At 31.7% G+C, this 22,013-nt stretch overlaps 1 protein-coding gene across 11 annotated transcripts; it reads right to left on the bottom strand.

The window, feature by feature from the left end:
* Positions 1 to 2,785: 2,785 nt before the first annotated feature.
* On the bottom strand, positions 2,786 to 19,097 carry LOC124927506 (double-stranded RNA-binding protein 2-like). Of its 11 annotated transcripts, none has more exons than XM_047467930.1 (10): positions 18,780 to 19,097; positions 17,177 to 17,366; positions 17,085 to 17,112; positions 15,701 to 15,920; positions 13,966 to 14,579; positions 10,385 to 10,600; positions 6,978 to 9,126; positions 6,291 to 6,622; positions 4,933 to 5,152; positions 2,786 to 3,697 (listed from the first exon to the last, which is right to left on the bottom strand). In XM_047467930.1, the coding sequence occupies exons 8-10, from the start codon at positions 6,534 to 6,536 to the stop codon at positions 3,060 to 3,062; spliced, it is 1,104 nt and encodes a 367-aa protein (XP_047323886.1). In that variant the 5' UTR covers positions 6,537 to 6,622; positions 6,978 to 9,126; positions 10,385 to 10,600; positions 13,966 to 14,579; positions 15,701 to 15,920; positions 17,085 to 17,112; positions 17,177 to 17,366; positions 18,780 to 19,097; the 3' UTR covers positions 2,786 to 3,059. The 11 variants fall into 11 exon arrangements, with proteins under 11 accessions (XP_047323886.1, XP_047323884.1, XP_047323889.1 ...); XM_047467928.1 differs by lacking the exon at positions 17,085 to 17,112 and adding an exon at positions 12,646 to 12,691; XM_047467933.1 differs by having other exon boundaries at positions 17,227 to 17,366.
* Positions 19,098 to 22,013: the final 2,916 nt, after the last annotated feature.

Below are 22,013 nucleotides of genomic sequence, written 5' to 3'. Positions count from 1 at the left end.
CTCTCTGCCATGCAACTCTCAAAAGGTGTGAAGGAGGCCTACCCATCATCTTTTGTTACTTTGAAAGAAGATGAGAAAACTGTGGTCCAAGAGAAGATACCTCCGGAAATTACAACTGTCCTAGAGAAAGTTCAGGATGTAATGCCCGCTGAATTTCAAAAGAAATTCCACCATGAGAGAGAGGTGGACCATAGAGAAGAGTTAGTCAATGGTACTAAACCATCGGCGACAATCCTTTATCGCATGAAATCTCCCAAATTGGAGGGATTGAAGAGACAACCAGGGGAGTTGCTCTTCAAGAAAGGACAACCGGAGGAGTTTCTCTAGAAAGGGAAGTGCAAAATTGACAAGACCGCCAAGAGAATGAAGAAATAGGAGGACAAGAAGAGAAGACACTTGGAGTTCGAAGGAAACCGAGTGGTAGTAAAACTTCTCCTCCATCAAGAGAGACGATTTTCCAAAGTTCATAAGGGGTCTGTGAGGCGATACGAAGACCTTTTCTTAGAGAAGAAACGGGTTGGAAAGCTAGCATATCACTCAAAACTTATGTCGCATTTGGAGACATCATTCAGACCTACAAAGAGGATGCGACGAGGACGTCGCCGGAATGAGTGGGGGAGAATGTCACGGCCCACTTGTCTTCCTAACCCAATGGGTTTAATCATTCATGAAGGCCCAACACAAGGAACCTTCTAGAAGCCTTGTAAGAAAGCATGTCATGCTCTACATTAATGGGCCATTTAAGGTAGTGGTTGGTTAGTAAACTATTAAGGTGGTAGTTGGGTAGTAAGCCATAAATGTGATAGTTGGATAACACACAATTAATGGGGTAATTGAGTGTTATGTAATTAATGTAGTAGTTGGGGATAGCCCTATAAATACTTTTGTATTCCTTTGTAAAGTACCAAATATTTAAGTGATATAATATTATTATTCTTTGTAAAAGTTACTCTCTCTCTAGAATTCTTGTGTCAATTCTATTAAACGTCGAATGTTGCGTCGAGAAAGACTGACTAGTTACCCGTTCCTGCGAATATCATAACTAGTGTCGTACGGATCGTTAGTGGAAAGACTGAGCCCCGTGATAACTTGCATAGAACCCAAAATTTCCAAATTTTTAGTATATAATATTATTATATTTATTATTAATTATATATTATAAAATATTTTTATCGTATAATATCATATTCCTTTATATTTATTTATTACTTTTATATTTATTTCTTATAATACGCTAACTTTTTATCTCCATATTATATATAATAATATACTTTTTTTTTCTCTCTCTATTATATAATAATATATATTACTTATTTCTCTCTCTATTATATATAATATAATAATTTTTTATATCGATCACTTTTATATCACTGACCATAATTATATTATTTATATTTTAACTGCTTTCCTTCTTTAATAAATTACATTTTTTTATCATAAATCTAATCTTAATTGTGAAAATCATTTTGAAGTTACATTTTAATATTCTTAAATCAATTTTTTTATTTGTTCTTAATTTTATGTTTATCTTCATAATCTCTTCTCATTTTAAAATATATATTATATTTTTTCATTATAGAGACATCATACATAATATATTACGAATGGATTAGTTATGATATCAACTTAAAAAAATAGTGTTTAGAGTATAATGACTTAATTGAAAATTTTACATCAAAAAATGCGAGGAGTATTTTTGTTGAATCAAATACTAGTTAATTAATAAATTATTATGGTATATTTTTTTTGTTTACAACTTAATATATTAATTTATTTTACCCTAGTTAATATTGTTATATATTAAATTTTATTTTTTATAAAATGCACAATTATTAAATTTATTTTAATTTTATGGGGCCACAAAATTTGAATTTGGGTCTCCCAACCCTCGGCCCTAGATATATATACTTAATACTTCAAATATAAATCTATTTTGAGTTCTAATTTAATATTATATTAAATAGGTCTTTCATTTCAAAAGAGTATAACAGTTAAAATAACACTTCAATTTTTCTCAAAAAAAAAAACAAATAACACTTATAAATGGAGATTGCTTGATAGAATAATGAAAAGACTAATTAATTTCGTAAACCCATTATGCATTGTTATTAATATAAGAATAACCATTAAATAAAACTTGCTTGTTTAATGTAGGGATATTGAAAAAAAAATAGTAGTTTATAAAATCCAACTAACTAATGTTTAATGAAAAGGTGAGATTTTTAGATTATTTGGATTAGATTATTAAAATTTATTTTATTTTAAAATTAGATTTTTCTAACCGAAAAATAAAGTAAAAATGTGTTAATTGATAAATGAAGTGATTTAAAATTGAAAATATTATTTTGTTGAAAATAACCCAAGATAAAAAAAAAAGCTATTAGACAAATGGAGACATTTAAAAAAACAAATCGAGGTTGCTTAATTGAAATTAGAGGTGAACATTTTTATTTGAAGAATGAAGAGACTAGTTTTGACCATTAAACTTTCTTTTTATATAAAAAAATCAATATTAATTCATCTAAAATAAAACACAATTCTAAATTTAAATACACATATATGCATATGAATATTTAAATCCAACTATGATAAAGAAAAACTCAAATTACTGTATGAAACATACTAAATTCATCTAAAATAAAACAAAATTCCAAATTTGTTAGGTCAAAAAAACCATGTTGTTTGGGGGGTGAATGTCTTTTACCTCAAAAATCCATAATTTCACCCCCTTTTTTGGCAATGAAAATTATATTAAGCATAGGTTAACAAACAAAAGAAAAAGACATTGTAAAGAGAAGCAATTTCAAAACATGAATTCATTTGTTCATATAGGGAGGAAGAGCAGCTTTTCCAACATCAAAAGTCTAAACCTTGCGTTCATCAGTTAAGAATGGTCTCTGAATACACACACAAGCCTTCGACAGGCCCAGCCAAAACCAAGAGGTGGTTTTCAAATAAAGTTTTAAAACAAGGACTTAACACATAACATTCAAATGCCTTTATTCAAAAGCTTAAGTTCATCGTACTTCTCTTCTCACCCATATAAATATTGACTTACCTTAAATCTTCATTTCCTGCAATTTCTGTGCCACATCACCAGTTTCCTTCTTCTTACCTTCATCATTACCAATCTTGCATTCTCCATTAGAAACGGGGCAGTACTGCTCTATCTTAACAGGTGGAGCAGCAAACACAGGAGCCAACTTCCTGAAACAAGCAGGTGGGCTAGCCGAAGAAGTAGCAGCAGTAGCTGGAGTCCATCTCAGCTTTGATGGTGGAGAATAAACTGGTACTGTGTTCCTTACTGCGACAGGTGGTGCAATTCCATGCTGAGTGGTGGTTCGGAGTCGGAAAGGCCTATAAGGTGCTGTTCCAATGACAGGGAAATTCTGAGATTGCTGATTCCCTTGGTTTCCCATTGACAGTTGTTGGGTTTGGGGAAAGCTTGCTTGGCGGCGAGTGATGGGTTTTTCCTGGTTATTGTCGTTGGAGAAGATTAATGGAAGGATTCTCGATGTTCTAGTAGAATTTTCCTGAGTGCTGGGTGGTTTATGATTCTGAGGGAAGATTATTGGAAATTGTACACGAGACATTCTTGCCTTATGAACAAAAGTATTAAGAGCTCGTGCAACGGAAACATGCTCCGGTTCATCCCTATTAGCCCTTCCCGACATGTGCTCAGACTGTTGTGGTATTACTGGGATCAAATTACAATAGAAATAAATATATTAGTTCCGACAGTATAATCAAAATCAAATTAAGCTAAAAAATAAGATAAAAGATTGGCTTAATTCGGTAAGATATGTATCACTTAACTTGATACTATGATAAGAGTGCCCAAAATACAACTTTTCAAATTACAACCTAGCAGAGCCAAGAATCTAACTATCATGTCCATTATGCACTAGCAGATGGGATATGCCAAAACTTAAACCTTTCTCTCGCCTTTTGGCTAGGATCAAGAGATTGTTGATCTTTGATTTTTTCCAAGAAAATTTAGAAAAACTAATTTTATGTAAAAAAGTGATCTATTTGGATAAAATTACCAAAATATTTTTAGTATTTTAAATTTTTTTAATGATAAACAAATAATGTTAAGGCGTTGGGTATTTTAGTTGATGATTTGTTTGAAAAAATGAATAATAATCGAGAATTAAATCCAAATAAACCACATCAAACAAGCCCCAAATATAGAGAGAAGCTAAAAATTATGCACATTTGGAAAAGCTTCGTAAATCCATGGTTAGTTTATGATTTCTTGAGAATTCATCTCTCCTAAATACCATTATAATAAATCACTTTACACCAAAAGTTGTTGACAGAAAATGGATTCACTTTACACCAAATAAATGGTTTCATAAGTACATAGTTGAGTAAAAACAATTTCAATAACATACCTATAAAATATATGGATTCAACACTTAGTATTAAAAAACAAATAATTTAGAAATGAATGTGTTATGTTTGGATGGGCCTATTTACAAACTATAATTTTAGTTTCTATTCTTTTTAAAAAAAAAAAGGAATGAAATTACAATTCAATTCTTATGTTTAGAAAAATCATGAAATTGCAATTCCGAAGTAGTAAGGATGTAATTGAAAATTAAAAAATCATACACATTTCAATTCCAATGGAATTACAATTTTATTTTCAAATTTTTATCTAAGTCATCAAACTCCAATTCCAATTCCAATTCCATCATAACCAAACATAGACCTATTTGAGCGTTAGTGTGAGGTTGAAACTTTACAGGCAGATTAACATATCATATATTCCAGCAATGCGATATTTATGCCTATATCATTCTTTTATTTCTTAAATGACCTACTTCAAAATTTGACAAGTACTATTTGAATACTGATCATCAAAACTTTGTCAGATTAAGAATGGCAATTGAGGCGGTATTTAATTTGTTGGTTAAGAAAACATACACTGTTTCAAAGAGGTCCATGCTGTCATAGCTGCATTCTTTTCAGCTTGTTTCTTGTTCTTTGCTGGTTTCCCAGTAAATCTGACTCCAGCCAATTCCACAACACTGGTGAAGACTGGCATATGCCCAAGCCCAGAGCGGAAAGTTGTATAAGTTGGGAACAATGATCCAACTCTTTGTGAAATGTCTTGCAAGAGATTCTTATAAACCCCAGTCTCATCCTGTCAATTCCAATCATATTTTGATATCATTAGTATATCCAATGTAACATGTTATTCTTAATTGGAAAAGTAATTGTATTGAAAAAATATGTAGCCATTTTTTTATGGAACAAACAAATAATTGTTGATCAATGCATGGCATCGATATCAAACATATTGGTTCAAAAAAAGAAAAAATGGGATAAATAAAACCAAGAGAGTAATATTTGGTACTCCTATACACCTTCCTCATGTTAGGATAAGGGGCATTTTATTTTGAAATACTCCCCTAGTGTAACTATTGCTGAACCAAAGAAAAGAAATGAAAACACATAATAATGTCATTAAGGCCATTTTGACCTTATATACTATCCTAGTTGTCCCAAAGGAATAAAACATTACAAGTTCTGCATAGCTTGTAGACCTTTATACATCAGACCAAGAAACATAACAGGCAAAGCAATATACGTTAAAAAGGATAGCAGTATAATGTTAAAACCATAGCCTTACAATCACACTACTTTTATCCTGCATTATTTGTTCCACAACCTAAACATTTGTGTTGTGAAATTCTTACTTATATGTGCATGTTGAGAAGAAATTCACATTAGTGTTTATGAAGATGGAATTGATTATGGTTCAAATATGGTGATCTTGGTCAAGTTCAATAGGGCCAAAAGAAGAGTTTAATAGATAAATATCGTTCCATATATTTCTGAGATGTTTAGTGTCATCACTTTTAATTTTAATAGAATCAGTAAGAGACAAAAATTCATTCATGTCACAAAAATATACCATATACATCCTCATTTATGCTTGCTTCTAGTATATATCTACATAATTTGACCAAGAAGTCGATTATGTGCTTATATAGAATATTGTAGATGTCTGTTTAAAGAATGCTCTTCATTACTCATGTTCTTGTCTGTCACTAAAATACCACTATGCATCCATAATGAGCCGAAGATTATGGAAACTAAAATAATGAAGCATTTACAGAAAACCCTAATACATTCCAATTAGTTCTCCTTCCTTGTATATATGGAAACAATTTGGCCATCTCTTTATAGGAAACAAATTAGTTGAAAGCAGCCAATCATCAATTGAATTAAGAAAAAAAACTAAAGCTTTTGCATCAGAAAGGAAAGAAAAAATTCACCAGAATCCTAGCAGCCAACGAGTGAGATGGTCCCCGATTTACTAGCGCATCAAGCGCCACCTCCGCTGCTGAATACTCCGCTTGCCTTATGGTCGAACAGAAACTAGGGCTCTCAAAGGTCTCACCGTTAAAGTTCACTTTGACCTTGAATCGAGGAGCATGATCGGGACCTTCCCTAAAACATGTATAGGAAGGTAGGTTGAAGCAGCTCCGCTGCGCCAGCTCTTGAAGTTGATTTTTGAACATCTCTCTGCTCTATCTCTCTCTCTCTCCACGCCGCCTTTCAGACCAATTGCTGATAGATTGATTAGATGAGGAATGGCTCAGATCAGCTGTCCAGATTTTGTTAATAAAAACAAATAAAATGATTAAAAAGAGCGCTAAAAATTTCATTTTGAAATGTAATTATGATCCTGTTTGGTCATATTTTTATTTTTTTAACAAAGTTCATAACATTTAAGATTAAACAAAAAGATTTATATACATGTAAAAATAAAATAAAAGTGAATTAATAACAAAACTACATCACTTAGAACCGCCCATGAAAAGGCCACCCAATCGGGAAAACAGGCCTTCCAAAGAGTGGAGGACAAGCCGAGTAAATAAAATAATCAAACCATTCAAAGGGGAGAAATTATTTCGCATGAATATCATCAAGGAGATCAGAATGCAAGATGCCGAGATTACCTTGGTACCATTACGAATTTCAACTAACGTGGTCAGTTGATGAGTCTTGATTATACTATTCGGCTGACTCTTGTTATCAAATATCCTTCGGTTTCTTTCAAGCTAGACAATCCATGATGAGCAGTATGGGAATCACTTCTTATTGAGGCCAATGCTCTTACAAAGATCCACCCAAATGATCAAAAATTCATTGTTAGTCGTTGGCATGACCACTCAATCTTCATGATACTCCCGCAACAGACTTCAAATAGGCCTGACACAACAGTAATGAAGTAGAATATGTGGAGCCATCTCGCCGCATAGATGGAATTTACTTACTATGATGATCCCTATTGTGTGATGTCTGTCTGTCATCAGTAAGGATACTTCCATTAAGAGTACATCCAAAAAACAACATTTTAAGGACGTTCTTTTATGCCAAGCTGTGTCACCTAGTAAGGTTCCTCATTTGTCTGAGTCGTCGAATCATAGCATAGTTTCACACTGTAAGGCTCCAAGTCTTTCCACACCAACTCGTCAACCATATTGAAGCTCAATCCTGTCCCATTTAATCATTCTTGAAGCTTATCCAACATCTCATTCTCCTCTATGTCGAGTGTATGCCAAATGTTGATTTTAAACACATCACCCTCTTGATCAAACATGTCTCTGACTGGAGCTTGTAGGTAAATTGTTGATTTCAGAAGCCTAGGAAAGTCCTTTGCGAAGCGGTAAACACAAACACCAAGTGTTTTTTTATAAGCTAATGGTTTGACTTGTTCCCAAATGAATTTTGAATTCTCACTAAGATATTAATTGTTACTAATCCCTTTCCATAACTGGACCAGTTTGACCAAAGGCTATCCTTCTTGTCGAAGTATCTCTAGCACCACTTTGACATTAGAGCTTTGTTGAAAGACGAGGTATCTCTGATACCAAGTCCTCCCTTAAGCTTTTCTTAACCCAACTTTTCTAACAAGGTGGGTGAAGTGTTAATCAGTTGATCCCCACAGGAAATTTCTTGTGAAGTTAATAATAAGAACATCCTATAAGTTTGTTTGATGTTAAGCAGTTCTTAATTAGATGTATAAGTTGGTATTGATGTTAAGCAGTTCTTAATGAGAATCGGTCTGCTCCTTGGATAACATTTTGCTCTTCCACATTGCTACTTTATATTCCATTTTAGTGATGATCGAGTTTCATATCTCGTTACTTCTTGACGTCGCAACCAAAGGTGGACCGAGGTACATTGATAAAATTGATTCTTTTGTTGAAACCCAGAACATTAATAAGACTAACCTATGTGTCGTCCCCGAGGCATGATCTCACATATATCATTCTTAACTTTCAAGCCCGAACATGCCTCAAAGCGATTTAGGATTTCCCTCAATTTCTCGAGCAACCCCTTTTGCAGCCATCATGCAAAGGGTATCATCAACATAGAAAACAGGAGGTGAGTTATTCTGACAAATCGGTTTGACCTACCGCAATTGATCCCCTGGATGTATCCATCCCTTTCAACTTTCGTTAGTATACTCTGAGAAAGCCTCCATCACGATGACAAATAGGAAAGGGGAAAGAGAGAGGATCACCCTGCGCTAAACCACTCGAACTTTCGAAGAACCCCGTTGCTTCACCATTTATGATAACTAAAAATCTAGCAGTCGAAATGTAAAACCTAATTCATTATATTCATCCATCGCCCCTACCCATGTGTCTCATGGTGTTTAAGAGAAACTCCTTGTGGTTGTATGCCTTCTAGAAATCGAGCTTAACGAAGGCGTTATCTTCGTTGTTTCCAATGGTTGAGTCATTAGCCATGAGAGACACATCATAAATTTGTCTGCCTTTGATGAAGACCATTGGACTTTCAGAGATGATCGTCAGCAACATCCTTCTTAGTTTATTGGCCAAACACTCGGCAACAATCTTGTACATTGAGAAAAAAATGAGGCTGATGGGCCTGAAGTTTTTTATATTCTACCCCCCAAGCGTTTTCGAATCAAAAGATATGAGTGGAGTTCCAGCTCCTCTCGAAGGTTCCATTCTCATTACGATGGTTCATAGCCTTCCTTATCTCGTCCTTAAGTAAAGACCAAGTTTTTTTACCGAGCTCCATGGAGAAACCATCCGGTCCAGGAGCCTTGTCCCCACTGCAGTTTTCCAAATCCTGTCAAAACTCCAAAATTGTGAATTGTGCTTGGAGCTCAAGGTCATGACAATCTGATATACGTTTGAATGTAAACCCCTCAAGTTTAGACCGGTTGTGATAAAAAGATTGGCTTAATTCAGTAAGATATGTATGACTTAACTTGGTAATATGATAAAGTTCCCAAAGGACAAATTTCAAATTACAACCTAGAAGAGACAAGAACATAAATAATAATAACTATCACATGCATTATGCACTAGCAGATGATACCCAAAAATTAAACCTTTCTCACCTTTTGGCGAAGATCAAAAGCTTTTGATCTTTGTTTTTTATCAAAAGAAAATGAGATGAAACTAGTTTTATGTAGAAAGTGATTTATTTGGATAAACAACCAAAATATTCTTAGTATTTAAACTTTTTAAATGATAAAACAAATAAAGTAAAGACGGTTAGATAATTTAGTTGTTGATTCGATTGAAGAAATGATTAATGATGGGGATTAAATCCAAATAAACCACATCAACAAGCTTCAAATATAGAGGAGAAGCCAAATTTATGCACATAGGGAAAAGCTTCGTATTAGTAAATCCATGATTAGTTTATGATTTCTTGAGAATTAATCTCTTGAGAATACCATTGTAATAAATAAGGTTGACAAAAGTTTTTGGCAGAGAATTAATTCACTTTACACCAAAGAAATGGTTTCACAAGTATGTAGTGTTAGTTTGAGTGAAAACATTTCACTATAAAAATATATGGATTAAATTCTTAGTATTAAAAATCAAAGAATTTGGAAATTAACGTGTTATGTTTGGATGGGCCTAATTTGAATTATAATTATAATTTCTAATCTATAAGAATGGGAATGAAATTACAAATCAATTCGTATGTTTAGAAAAATCATGGAATTGCAATTCAGAAGCAGTAAGGGTGTAAGTGAAAATTAAAAAATCATACACATTTCAATTCCATTAGAACTACAATTCCATTTTCAAATCTTTATTTAAGTCATCAAACACAAACACAAATTCCAATTCCATCATAACCAGACATAGCCTAACATATTTGAGCGTCAACGTGAGGTTGAAACTTTAAAGCTAAATTAAAATATCTATTCCAGCAAAATGCGATATTATGCTTCTATCATGCTTTTATTTCTTAAGCGACCTACTTTAAGATTTGACAAGTACTATTTGAATACTGATCATCAAAACTTTGTTAGATTAATAATAAGGCAATTGAAACTGTATTTAATTTGTTCGTTAGGAAAACATACACTGTTTCAAAGATATCCATGTTGTCATAGCTGCATTATTTCAGCATGTGTCTAGTTCTTTGCTAGTTGCCCAGTAAATCTGATTCCAGCCAATTCCACAACACAAGTGAAGACAAGCATAGGTCCAAGCCAGAGTGGAAAATTGTATAAGGTGGTAAAAATGATCCACTCTTTGAGAAAATCTTGCAAGAAATTCTTATAAATCCCAGTCTCATCCTATCAATTCCAAGCATATTTTGATAACATTAGTATTGATTTGAAAAATAAATGTATAGATAAAATATGTAGCAATTTTTTGATGGAACATACAAATAATTGTAGATCAATAAATGTCATTGACATCAAACATATTGTTTGAAGAAAAGAAAAAATGGGATAAATAGAACCAAGATCAGTAATATTTGGTATTCCTATACCCCTTCCTCATGTTGGGATAAGTGGCATTTGTTTTTCGAAATACTACCCTGGTGTAACTATTGCTAAATTAAAGAAAAGAAATGAAAACACATAATAATGCCATTAAGGTTAATTTGACCTTATATACTGTCCTTATTATCCCAAACAAATAAAATATTACAGGTTCTACATAACTTGTAGAACTTGATACATCAGAACAAGAAACATGCTTATAGCAATATACGTTAGCAAGGATAGCAGTATAATGTTAAAACCATAGCCTTACAATCACACTACTTTTACTCTGCATTCTTTGCTCCACAACCTAAAGATTTGTGTTGTAAAATGCTTACTTATATGTGCAAGTTGAGAAGAAATTAACATTAGTGATTATGAAGATTGAATTGATTATGGTTCGTATATAATCTTGGTCAAGTTTAATACTGCCAAAAGAAGAGTATAATAGATAAATATCCTCCCATAAATTTCGAGATGTTTAGTGTCATCACTTTTAATTTCAAAAGAATCAATAAGAGACAAAAATTTATTAATGTAAAAAAAATATAACATATGCATCCTCATTTATGTTTCTAGTGTTTACAAATATCTACATAATTTGACCAAAAAGTTGATTATGTGCTTATATAGAATATGATCTTCCATTCCTTATGTTCTTGACTGTCACTAAATATCATCACGCATCCTTAATGAACCGGAGATTATGGAAACTAAAATATTGAAGAAAATGTCAAGTTGTGAATAAAGTGAGGGTCACATGTCCAACAAAATCACAAATGAAACAGATGCAGTAGATGGTCAGTTCAAGTACGTGACAAAGAATTAAGTGTCTATTTTCATCTATAAAAAATTTACTGCAATGGAAACAGATGAACTCTTACAATTTGAAGCATGCAAATAAACAAACGCAAATGTAGAAGGGGGGAATTTTTAAGATATAAACTTGAACAATTGAGCATTTCATGTCATTTATATGAAACATATTGTTCTAGTTAACCTAAGCTCCTAACACAAAAGTGGAATCATCCAAGATTTTTGGTTGCTTTTGCAACCTTTCCCAATTAAGCACAAAGAACCAAATTAACCATTAAACTTTCTAAACTTAATAATAGTTTGAGACTGCAAAGATATATGTCTTTCTCCTCTTAAAAGAGAAAAAAAAATCACATTGTCAAGCAATCATCTAATGAAGTTGCACGTTGAAATATAATTTTTTTTTAACATCTTACTGTCATCAACTTAAATGTGACGGGCATGATCACATTTTACAGACTTTGTTTAGTAAAGGCAAGATAAGCAAATAGCATATACCAAGGGGGTATATAGTTTTTATTTCTATTCTAGTTTTAATTGACGAAGTGAGAGACAAGGCTACTAAAAACCACATTAGCTGAAAACTTCCATCAAATGAAATAAGAATACAAATAAGAAGGGGAAATCTTTTTCTTTAAAGCTTGTCCAGAGTAAGAATACCTCTGTGAATAGCTTCACAGGCAAAGAAAGAAATTTTGGAGGCTATCTTGGGCTTCCAAAGCTCTTTCCAAGGATAGTGCTCCATTTGGGCCCTTCTTCAGAAGGTTATCAATCATCCATGAGCCATGCATCATAATATTAACATTATGGACTATTGGGACCAATGGATCTCGAGATGCTCGAGAGGGGATATTAGCAATGGAGGGAAGTGCATCCTACTTATCATGTGGTGGATATTATGGAAAGAAATAGAAAAAATTTAAAGGAGAGAGTTTGGGAGCCAGATTAATGGTTTTCTTCTTCATATTTTCGCATCAATCAAGAAGAAGGGGATGTGCAAGGATGAGACCATTTCGAGCTTATCGTAATCTAACCTTTTGTATTTTTCGCTTTTTTTTCTTCTTCACCTTCTCTTGTTTTCTGCAAACGGTTTAGGATGTATTTGCGTTTTACTCTCGATTTCAATGAAAAGTTGACATTTAAAAAAAATAATACAGATAGAATTATTTTAACCAATGGTGTTTATTTAATGAATAGTGTTCAAATTCAAAAAAGAAAAATACACAAGGATACAATTAGGATACAAGATTTAAGTTCCATAAAATACATTAGTAAATGTGATAGATGGTTTGTGAAAGAGACAGTTTGATTTCCTTCCAGAAAGATTGTCTAGTTAATAATAACAGGCCCATCAGACTTGATCATGTTTTTATTGGATGGGTCTTCATCACTTTTGTATGCATATAAAACTCTCCCCTTTTTTGTTTTTTTACTCTCATTTTCAGTTTGTGATCAATGACAGCAGATATACCTGTTCCTACTAATCAATTGGGGAACTAAAATGGTACTTCTTAGCATGTGTCTCTACTTCCTAGTTCATATTAACCATAGGTAATTATGAGTTATTCAGTCCATTTGTGATTCTCTAAATCCACGAGCTCTATGGCTTAGTTAGTGGAAACTAAAATTTGTAAAGACATTACATTACACAGTCATCTAAGTAAATTTAAGCCAGTTAGTACAAAGAAAAAAGGAAAGTGTCAGAGAAGCATTTACAGAAAACCCTAATACATTTCAATAAAAAGATAGGCTTAATTCGGTAAGATATGTATCACTTAACTTGATAATATGATGGGAGTGCCCAAAATAAAACTTTTCAAATTAAAACCTAGAAGAGCGAAGAACCTAACTAATAATAACTATCATGTCCATTATGCACTAGCAGATGGGATACGCCAAAAATTAAACCTTTCTCGCCTTTTGGCAAAGATCAAGACTTTGTTGATCTTTGATTTTTTTTAGTGAATTTTTTTCTATAACATACCTATAAAAAAAATATGGATTCAACTCTTAGTATTAAAAGCAAGCAATCTAGAAATGAATGTGTTATCAAGCATAGGTTAACAAACTATAGAAAAAGACAGTGTAAAGAGAAGCAATTTCCAAATATCAATTCATTTGTTCATATATGGAGGAAGAGCATATTTTCCAACCTCAAAAGTCTAAACCTTGTGTTCATCAGGTAAGAATGGTCTCTGAATACACACACAAGCCTTTGACAGGCCCGGCCAAAGCCAAGAGGTGGTTTTCAAATAAAGTTTTAAAACAAGGACTTAACTCATAACATTCAGATGCCTATATTCAAAAATTTAAGTTCATCATACTTCTTCTCATCCATATAAATATTCACTTACCTCAGATCTTCATTTCCTGCAATTTCTGTGCCGCAGCAACTGTTTCCTTCTTCTTACCTTCATCATTACCAATCTTGCGTTCTCCATTAGAAACAGGGCGATGCTGCTCTACCTTAACAGGTGGAGCAGCACACAGGAGCTAACTTCCTTAAACAAGCGGGTGGAGTAGCTGCAGCAGTAGCTAGAGTCCATCTCAGCTTTGATGGTGGAGAATGAACTGGTATTGTGTTCCTTACTGCGACAGGTGGTTCTGAGTCGGAAAGGTATATAAGGTGCTGTTCCAATGACCGAGAAATTCCGAGATTGTTGGTTCCTTTGGTTTTTCATTAACAGTTGTTGGGTTTTGGGAAAGCTTGTTGGGCGACGAAAGATGGGTTTTTTCTGGTTATTGTTGTTGGAGGAGTTGGGGCATATTAATGGAAGGAATTTTGATGTTCTAGTAGGAATTGCTTGAGTGCTGGGTGGTTTAGGGTTCTGAGGAGGGAAGATTACTGGAAATTGTAAATGTGCCATTCTTGCATTGTGAACAAAAATATTAAGAGCTCGTGCTACAGAAACATGCTCATGTTCATCCCTATTAACCCTTCCCGACATGTACTCAGATTGTTGTGGTACTGGGATGAAATTACAATAGAAAGAAATATATTATTTCCGACAGTATATTCAAAATCAAATTAAGCTAAAAAATAAGATAAAAAGATTGGCTTAATTCGGTAAGATATGTATCACTTAACTTGATAATATGATAAGAGTGCCCAAAATACAACTTTTCAAATTACAACCTAGCAGAGCCAAGAACCTAACTAATAATAATCATGAAGTCCATTTTGCACTAGCAGATGGGATATGCCAAAACTTAAACCTTTCTCGCCTTTTGGCTAAGATCAAGAGCTTGTAGATCTTTGATTTTTGCCAAAGAAATTTAAAAAACTAGTTTTATGTAAAAAAGTGATTTATTTGGATAAAATTACCAAAATATTTTTAGTATTTAAAAATTTAAAATGATAAAACAAATATAGTTAAGGTGTTAGTTGATGATTTGATTGAAGAAATGAATAATGATGGGACTTAAATCCAAATAAACCACATCAAACAAGCCCCAAATATAGAGAGAAGCAAAAAATTATGCACATTTAGAAAAGCTTCGTACACCAAATAAATGGTTTCATAGGTACATAGTTGAGTAAACAATTTCAACAACATACCGATAGAATATATAGATTCAACTCTTAGTATTAAAAAGAAAATAATCTAGAAATGAATGTGTTATGTTTGGATGGGCCTATTTAAAAGTATAATTTTAATTTATATTCTTTAAAAAATTGGTAAAGAATTACAATTCAATTCTTATGTTTAGAAAAATCATGAAATTGCAATTCCGAAGTAGTAAGGGTGTAAATGAAAATTAAAAAATCATATACATTTCAATTTCAATAGAATTACAATTTCATTTTCAAATTTTTATTTAAGTCATCAAACCCCAATTCCATTTCCATCATAACAAAACATAGCCTAACCTATTTGAGCGTTAGTGTGAGGTTGAAACTTTACAGGCAGATTAACATATCATCTATTCCAGCCAAATGTGATATTATGCCTATATCATTCTTTATTTCTCAAACGACCTACTTCAAATTTGACACAAGTACTATTTGAATACTGACCATCAAAACTTTGTCAGATTAAGAATAAGGCAATTGAGGCTGTATTTAATTTGTTGGTTAAGAAAACATACACTGTTTCAAAGATGTTCATGCTGTAATAGATGCATTCTTTTCAGCTAGTTTCTTGTTCTTTGCTGGTTGCCCAGTAAATCTGACTCCAGCCAATTCCACAATACAAGTGAAGACTGGCATATGTCCAAGTCCAGACCGAAAAGTTGTATAAGCTGGTAAAAATGATCCCACTCTTTGTAAAATATCTTGCAAGAAATTGTTATCAACCCTAGTCTCATCCTGTCAATTCCAAGCATATTTAGATAACATTAGTATATCCAATGTAACATGTACTACTTGATTGGAAAAGTAAATGTATAGAAAAAATATGTAGCAGTTTTTTTATGAAACAGACAAATAAATTTTGAACAATGCATTTTATCCATATCAAACATATTGTTTTAAGAAAAGAAAAATGGGATAAATAGAACCAATAGAATAATATTTGGTACTCCTATACCCTTCCTCATATTGGGATAAGGGATTTTTTTTCAAAATACTGGCCTATAACTATTGCTTAACCAAAGAAAAGAAATGAAAACACATAATGTTATTAAGGCCATTTTGACCTTATATACTATCCTTATTGTCCCGAACAACTAAAACATTACAAGTTCTACATAACTTGTAGACCTTTATACATCAGACTAAGAAACATAACAGGCATAACAGTATACGTTAACAAGGATAGCAGTATAATGTTATAAACCATAGCCTTACAATCACACTACTTTTACCTTGCATTCTTTGCTCCACAACCTAAAGATCTGTATCGTTAAATGCTTACTTATATGTGCAAGTTGAGAAAAAATCACATTAATGATTGTGATGATGGAATTGATTAAGGTTCAAATATGGTGATCTTGGTCAAGTTCAATACGGCCAAAAGAAGAGTATAATAGATAATATCCTCCCATAAATTTCAAGATATTCACTGTTATCACTTTTAATTTCAATAGAATTAGTGAGAGATAAAAATTCATTAATGTCTGTATAATCTTATAAAACAGGACCAAGAAGCGACACTACTCGGAGGTCTTCTTCGTCCAATGTAAGATGAGGAACCAATATAGGGCTTTGATTTTATAAAGAATTGCCACTCTGTTTTTTCAATGTGAAGCAATATGGAAAGAAGACGCAAATAAAAACAGATTTCGATTATGGTTCGATGCTTAGTTACAGAAATGGCCTCTCAGGGCACTTGTGCCGGTATAAAAGAAGACGGTTTCAACTCTAAACTTTTGTACATTTTGAAAAATATGAAGTTTACATTTTATTTTTCAAGACATAGGTCCCAAGTCTTAGAATGCATCTAAACTATCATCTATGTCTAGTTCTTTTACTATTCTGTTTCTATCATATTTCTAGGTGTCGCCATGACAACCATCTGAATAAAAAAATCACCTTGTCATGGAAATGGCAGTAGAATGACCTGAAATTCCGAATACTTGTATTAGATTGTATTAATGATGGGCTAAAAGAGAGACAATATGAACCTGAATCAATGAGATTATCCAGTGACGAAATAGAGTTCTTCCAGCCGTACCCAAAGAAAATTCTCGCGCCTAAAATAGCTAGAGCCTTCGTTAGTTACCCCTTCGTAAAGTTGAAACCTTTTTTTTAATTTGTGTTGTAGCCGTTGGATCAATCAACCGTCCCTCCTGTGTGCGCGTTGTCGGATCGAAGCTTCGAGAAAGGAGATAACTTTATCAGGTTATGCTTGGGATTGTTAATTAAGCAGGTGGCGTCAAAACGACACCGTCTGTTTAATTCAAAACAATTTTACAGGAGGCCCCTTCAATTTCTCCCTTCTATGCAAATTAGCCCCTTGAACTTTGAATGGGCTTTAGTTTTGACTGGGCCAGAAAAATTAACAATGCCCATTATTATTATTAATTTTGTTTCTTTTATTTTATTATTATACTTTTTTTATAAAAATAATAAAAACAGATGAACTCTCATATTTTGAGACATGCAAATAAACAAAAGCAAATGTAGAAGGGGGAATTTATAAGATACAGTCTTGAACAATTGAGCATTTCAAATGCAATTTATATGAAATATACCACGACTTTCATTTCCATTTAAAGTGTTCTAAGTGGAGTCGAAACTCCTAAATCAAAAGTGTAATCATCCATGCTTTTTGGTTGCTCTTGCAACCATTCCCAATTAAGAACAAAGAACCAAATAAACCACAATTTTTCTAAACTTGGTAACAGTTTGAGTCTACAAAGGTGAATGACTTTCTCCTCTTAAAAAGATCACATTGCCAAGCAATCATCTAATGAAGTTACACATGGAAATATAATGTTTTTAACATCTTACTATCATCAAAAGGAATGATCACATTTGACAGACTTTGTTTAGTAAAGAAAATATAAGCAAATAACATATACAGCGGTTCTATATAGTTTTGATTCCTGTTCTAGTTTTAATTGATTAAATGAGAGACAAAGCTAGAAAACCACCTTTGTTGAAAACTTCCATCAAAGGAAATAAGAATAGAAATTTAATAAAAAGGGTTCAAGTTCAAAAGAAGAAACACACACAAACATACACTAAAAGGATGCAAGATCTTAAGTTCCATAAAATACATTAGACAATGTGATAGATCATAGATGGTTTGTGAAAGAGAACAGTTTGATTTCCTTCCAGAATGATTTTCTAGTTGATAATAACATGCCCATAAGATTTAATCATGTTTTTATTGGATACTTGGGTTTTCATCACTTTTGTATGCATATAAAAGTCTCCCTTTGTGGAACTACAATGGTGCTGCTTAGAACAGTAGGAAGTAGAGACACATGCTAAGCAGCACTAGGCATAAGTAATTATGAGTTATTCAATCAATTCTTCATTCCTATGGCTTAGTTAGCAGAAACTAAAATTGTAATGGCATTGACATTATACAGCTATTCAAGAAAAGCATTTAAAGAAAACCCTAATACATTTCAATTAGTTATCCTTCCCTTGTATATATATGGAAACAATTTGTCCATCTTTTTTTATATCAAACAAATTAGTTGAAAGCAGGCAAGCATGGATTGAATTAAGCAGGAAACTAAAGCTATTGCATTAGAAAGGAAAGAAAAAATTCACCAGAATCTTCTAGCAGCCAAAGAGTGAGATGATCCCCGATTTACTAGCGCATTGAGCGAAACCTTCGCGGATGAATACTCCGCTTGCCTTGTGGTCGAGCAGAAACTAGGGCTCTCAAAGATTTCACCGATAAATTTCACTTTAACATTGAATCGAAGAACATGCGCAAGCTCTTGAAGTTGATAGATTGAGCAATGGTGAATCGATGAAACCTTTCACTTGTGAACTGTCAAGCTTCACGTGCCTCTCTTGAGGATTTCTCACAAGATTCAAGTCTGCGGCAAACGCAAACGCAATCGGCATCGCAGATGTTCCATATCCCCAAATTAAGTTTTTGGAATAATCTCGGACTTTTTTTTCCTTTTGAATCTAACATTGACTAAAAATTCCCAAATAATTCCAAACCATCAAAAAATTCAGAATGGTCACATTTTTTTAACCAAATAACAAAAGGTTTGAATATTTAGAATCTATATAAAGTGATAAATAATTTATGCAAAGAAAATATAAAGAAAGTCATGTCATGAATCTGGCTACCACATATGCATAATAGAAAATTAATTAAAAGAATTATCATATTCGAGAATTTTTTTTCTGATCATTATCATTTTCCCGAACATTGTTATTTTTATAGTATAATTCTTTTTATTATTTCTCTCTGTGATCTTGATTTCGTTTTAACTTTGTTACTTCACGACTCATTTATATATATATAAAATAACTCATCATTTATAATATGCATTTTATACCGGTCGGGTATAATTTAACTAATTTGGTTTATTGGGATAAGGAGATAAAAAAAATTCTCTTTATTTTCTTGAATTGTTTTGACATGAGGAGAATTGAACCAACAATTGATTCTCCATTTGAGTCTTCAATTGCAAGAACAAATATTGGACTACCTAATAGAAAATATGAATGAGGCTTCTCTTTTAAAAATAGAAGGAAATTCTTCTATAATATTCCCTTAATCTTATTTTTATTTGACATCCCAATATTTTTGTATGGAAATTAAGAGATGGATTTTTATAATATCAAAAGTACAATAATGTACTTTTTGGTTGGAAAAATAAATGCATAGTAATGGTATGTAACAATAACATTCTTTGAATTCTAGATCAATTGATGACATTTATATCAAACATATTTTTGTAGAAATAAATGGAAGAAGTAGACCAATACAGTATAAAATTTTGTAATAAATATAATAAAAAAAATAAAAAAAAAAGTTACGGTACAAATGTGACATTACTCTCTAACTTTTAAATTTTTTAATTTAATATAATTATTTTTTAACTAATATTTTTTTTAATTAGACAAAATTTCCATTTATCCACTCTCGTTTTATTCATAATTTTTTTGCTATTAGTTTTTTTATTAATTTATTTGTATTAGGTTAAAATACCTTTTTACTTTTCTCTTCATATTTATTAGATACGTCACTATATTATTTTTAATTTTTAATTTTTAATCTTATATTTTTTTTTTGAATTTTTCAATAAATAATTATATATATATATATCAAAATATATATACCATCACAAAATTTAAATTGAATTCAATAATCACAAAGTGACGTATTCACATATCAAACTTGAAATTATGTTTTGTGTTTTAGTTGATGATTGTAAATTTGAATGATTAAGATAATTGTGGTTCGAATTAAATCAAATGTACAAAATGAGGTATAATGAATTAGTTAGAGAAAATGACCCAAGTGAATGTAGATAGTGAATGTAGATGTTGGTTGATAATGAGATGTAGCAAAATATTAGTATTTAATGTTAGTATTTGGTATTCAATTTTTTTTTATTATTTGTTCATTTTCATATATATTTGCAATTACACCATATTTAAATGTTTATTTAATAGTTTATCTTACTTTATAATGGTGACTTTATTTGAAAATAATCTGAATAATATTTTTTTAAATATTTTATTTCAATTTAATTGAAATGATGGTCTAGAATATACTTTAATTATATATTAACAAATTTAATAATATTTTTCCGCTAAAACACAATTTCAGTTCTATTTATTTTTAAATAAATTCATATAAAATTAATCAATTTAATTAAAATTTTGTTTATACATTTAATTTGAATTTGTTTGAAATTTATAAATTAATTCGAAAAATATATGATCATTACTTTTAAAATATTTTTTAAACTTTAATATAAATGATGGGTGTTTATAACATTAATTTTTTATTTTCTAATTTAATATATTTAATTAATTTTTATAAATTTTAACATATTTAATTAATTCTTCTAATATGCTAGTTGTATTAATAATATATAATTTATAAGTCCTAGACTTTCATAAATAGTACTAATAGTATGGTTTAAAAGTGTAATAATAATTACTTGGAGAATACTCTAATGCAACATACATACATATTCCTAAGTATTTTCCATGAGGTACAATGCATCACAAAATTGAACTACGCGAACAAATGTAAACTATATGCAACTAAAAATACTTTTTATAACTATAAATAATAATAATATATATATATATAGCTCACTGTATATGACTTCATAGGATTTTAATATATAGGTTCACTCATATATATCATATACAGTAAGCTATAAATATTCTTTATATTTGATTTAGATAAATCAAATTGGATTCTCTATTATTGATTCTGGTGTTCCATTGATCCGGAAAGAGTGCATAGTTATTATTATAATATTAAATAACTTCGTTCATGTAAAATCAAGTTTGAGAAACGCAACACAAAGGAAGGAATATATTTTACATTAGTTATATCAGGAAGCCAGTAAAACTTGTTTCACTTCACTCTGCTTCACCACTTTACTTCATCATTGCATCAATTACATCAGGAAGTCAGTGAAACTTGTTTCACTTCACTCGCTTCACCACTGCATCAGTTACATCAGGAAGTCAGAGAAATTTACTTTACTTCACTCCGCTTCATCACTCTACTTCACCACTCTACTTCACCACTGCATCAGTTACAGGAAGTCAGTGAAACTTGCTCCACTTCACTCCGTTTCATCAGTTACATCAAGACTTCACTTCGCTTCACCACTCTGCTTCACCACTACATCAGTTATCCTTGCTTCATTAGTGAAGTAGAGTGATGAAGCAAAGTGCAGTAAAGCAAGTTTCACTAAATTTCTGATGTAGCTGATGTATTGGTGAAACAAAGTAAAGTGAAGCAAGTTTCATTGACTTTTGTTGTAACTGATGTAGTGGTGAAGCGGAGTG

Source organism: Impatiens glandulifera, chromosome 2 (assembly GCF_907164915.1).
Source record: "Impatiens glandulifera chromosome 2, dImpGla2.1, whole genome shotgun sequence".
In the NCBI taxonomy this organism is placed as follows: domain Eukaryota; kingdom Viridiplantae; phylum Streptophyta; class Magnoliopsida; order Ericales; family Balsaminaceae; genus Impatiens; species Impatiens glandulifera.
Note: the sequence above shows the minus strand (reverse complement) of the source record. Positions and strands in the feature narration are given on the sequence as shown.

Coding starts and splice junctions, on each gene's coding strand:
- LOC124927506 (XM_047467927.1), bottom strand. CDS start 6,536: ATGTTCAAAAATCAACTTCAAGAGCTGGCGCAGCGGAGCTGCTTCAAC. Junction 5,153..6,290: donor CGTTGGCTGCTAGGATTCTG/GTGAATTTTTTC, acceptor TGGAATTGACAG/GATGAGACTGGGGTTTATAA. Junction 3,698..4,932: donor ATGGACCTCTTTGAAACAGT/GTATGTTTTCTT, acceptor ATTTGATCCCAG/TAATACCACAACAGTCTGAG.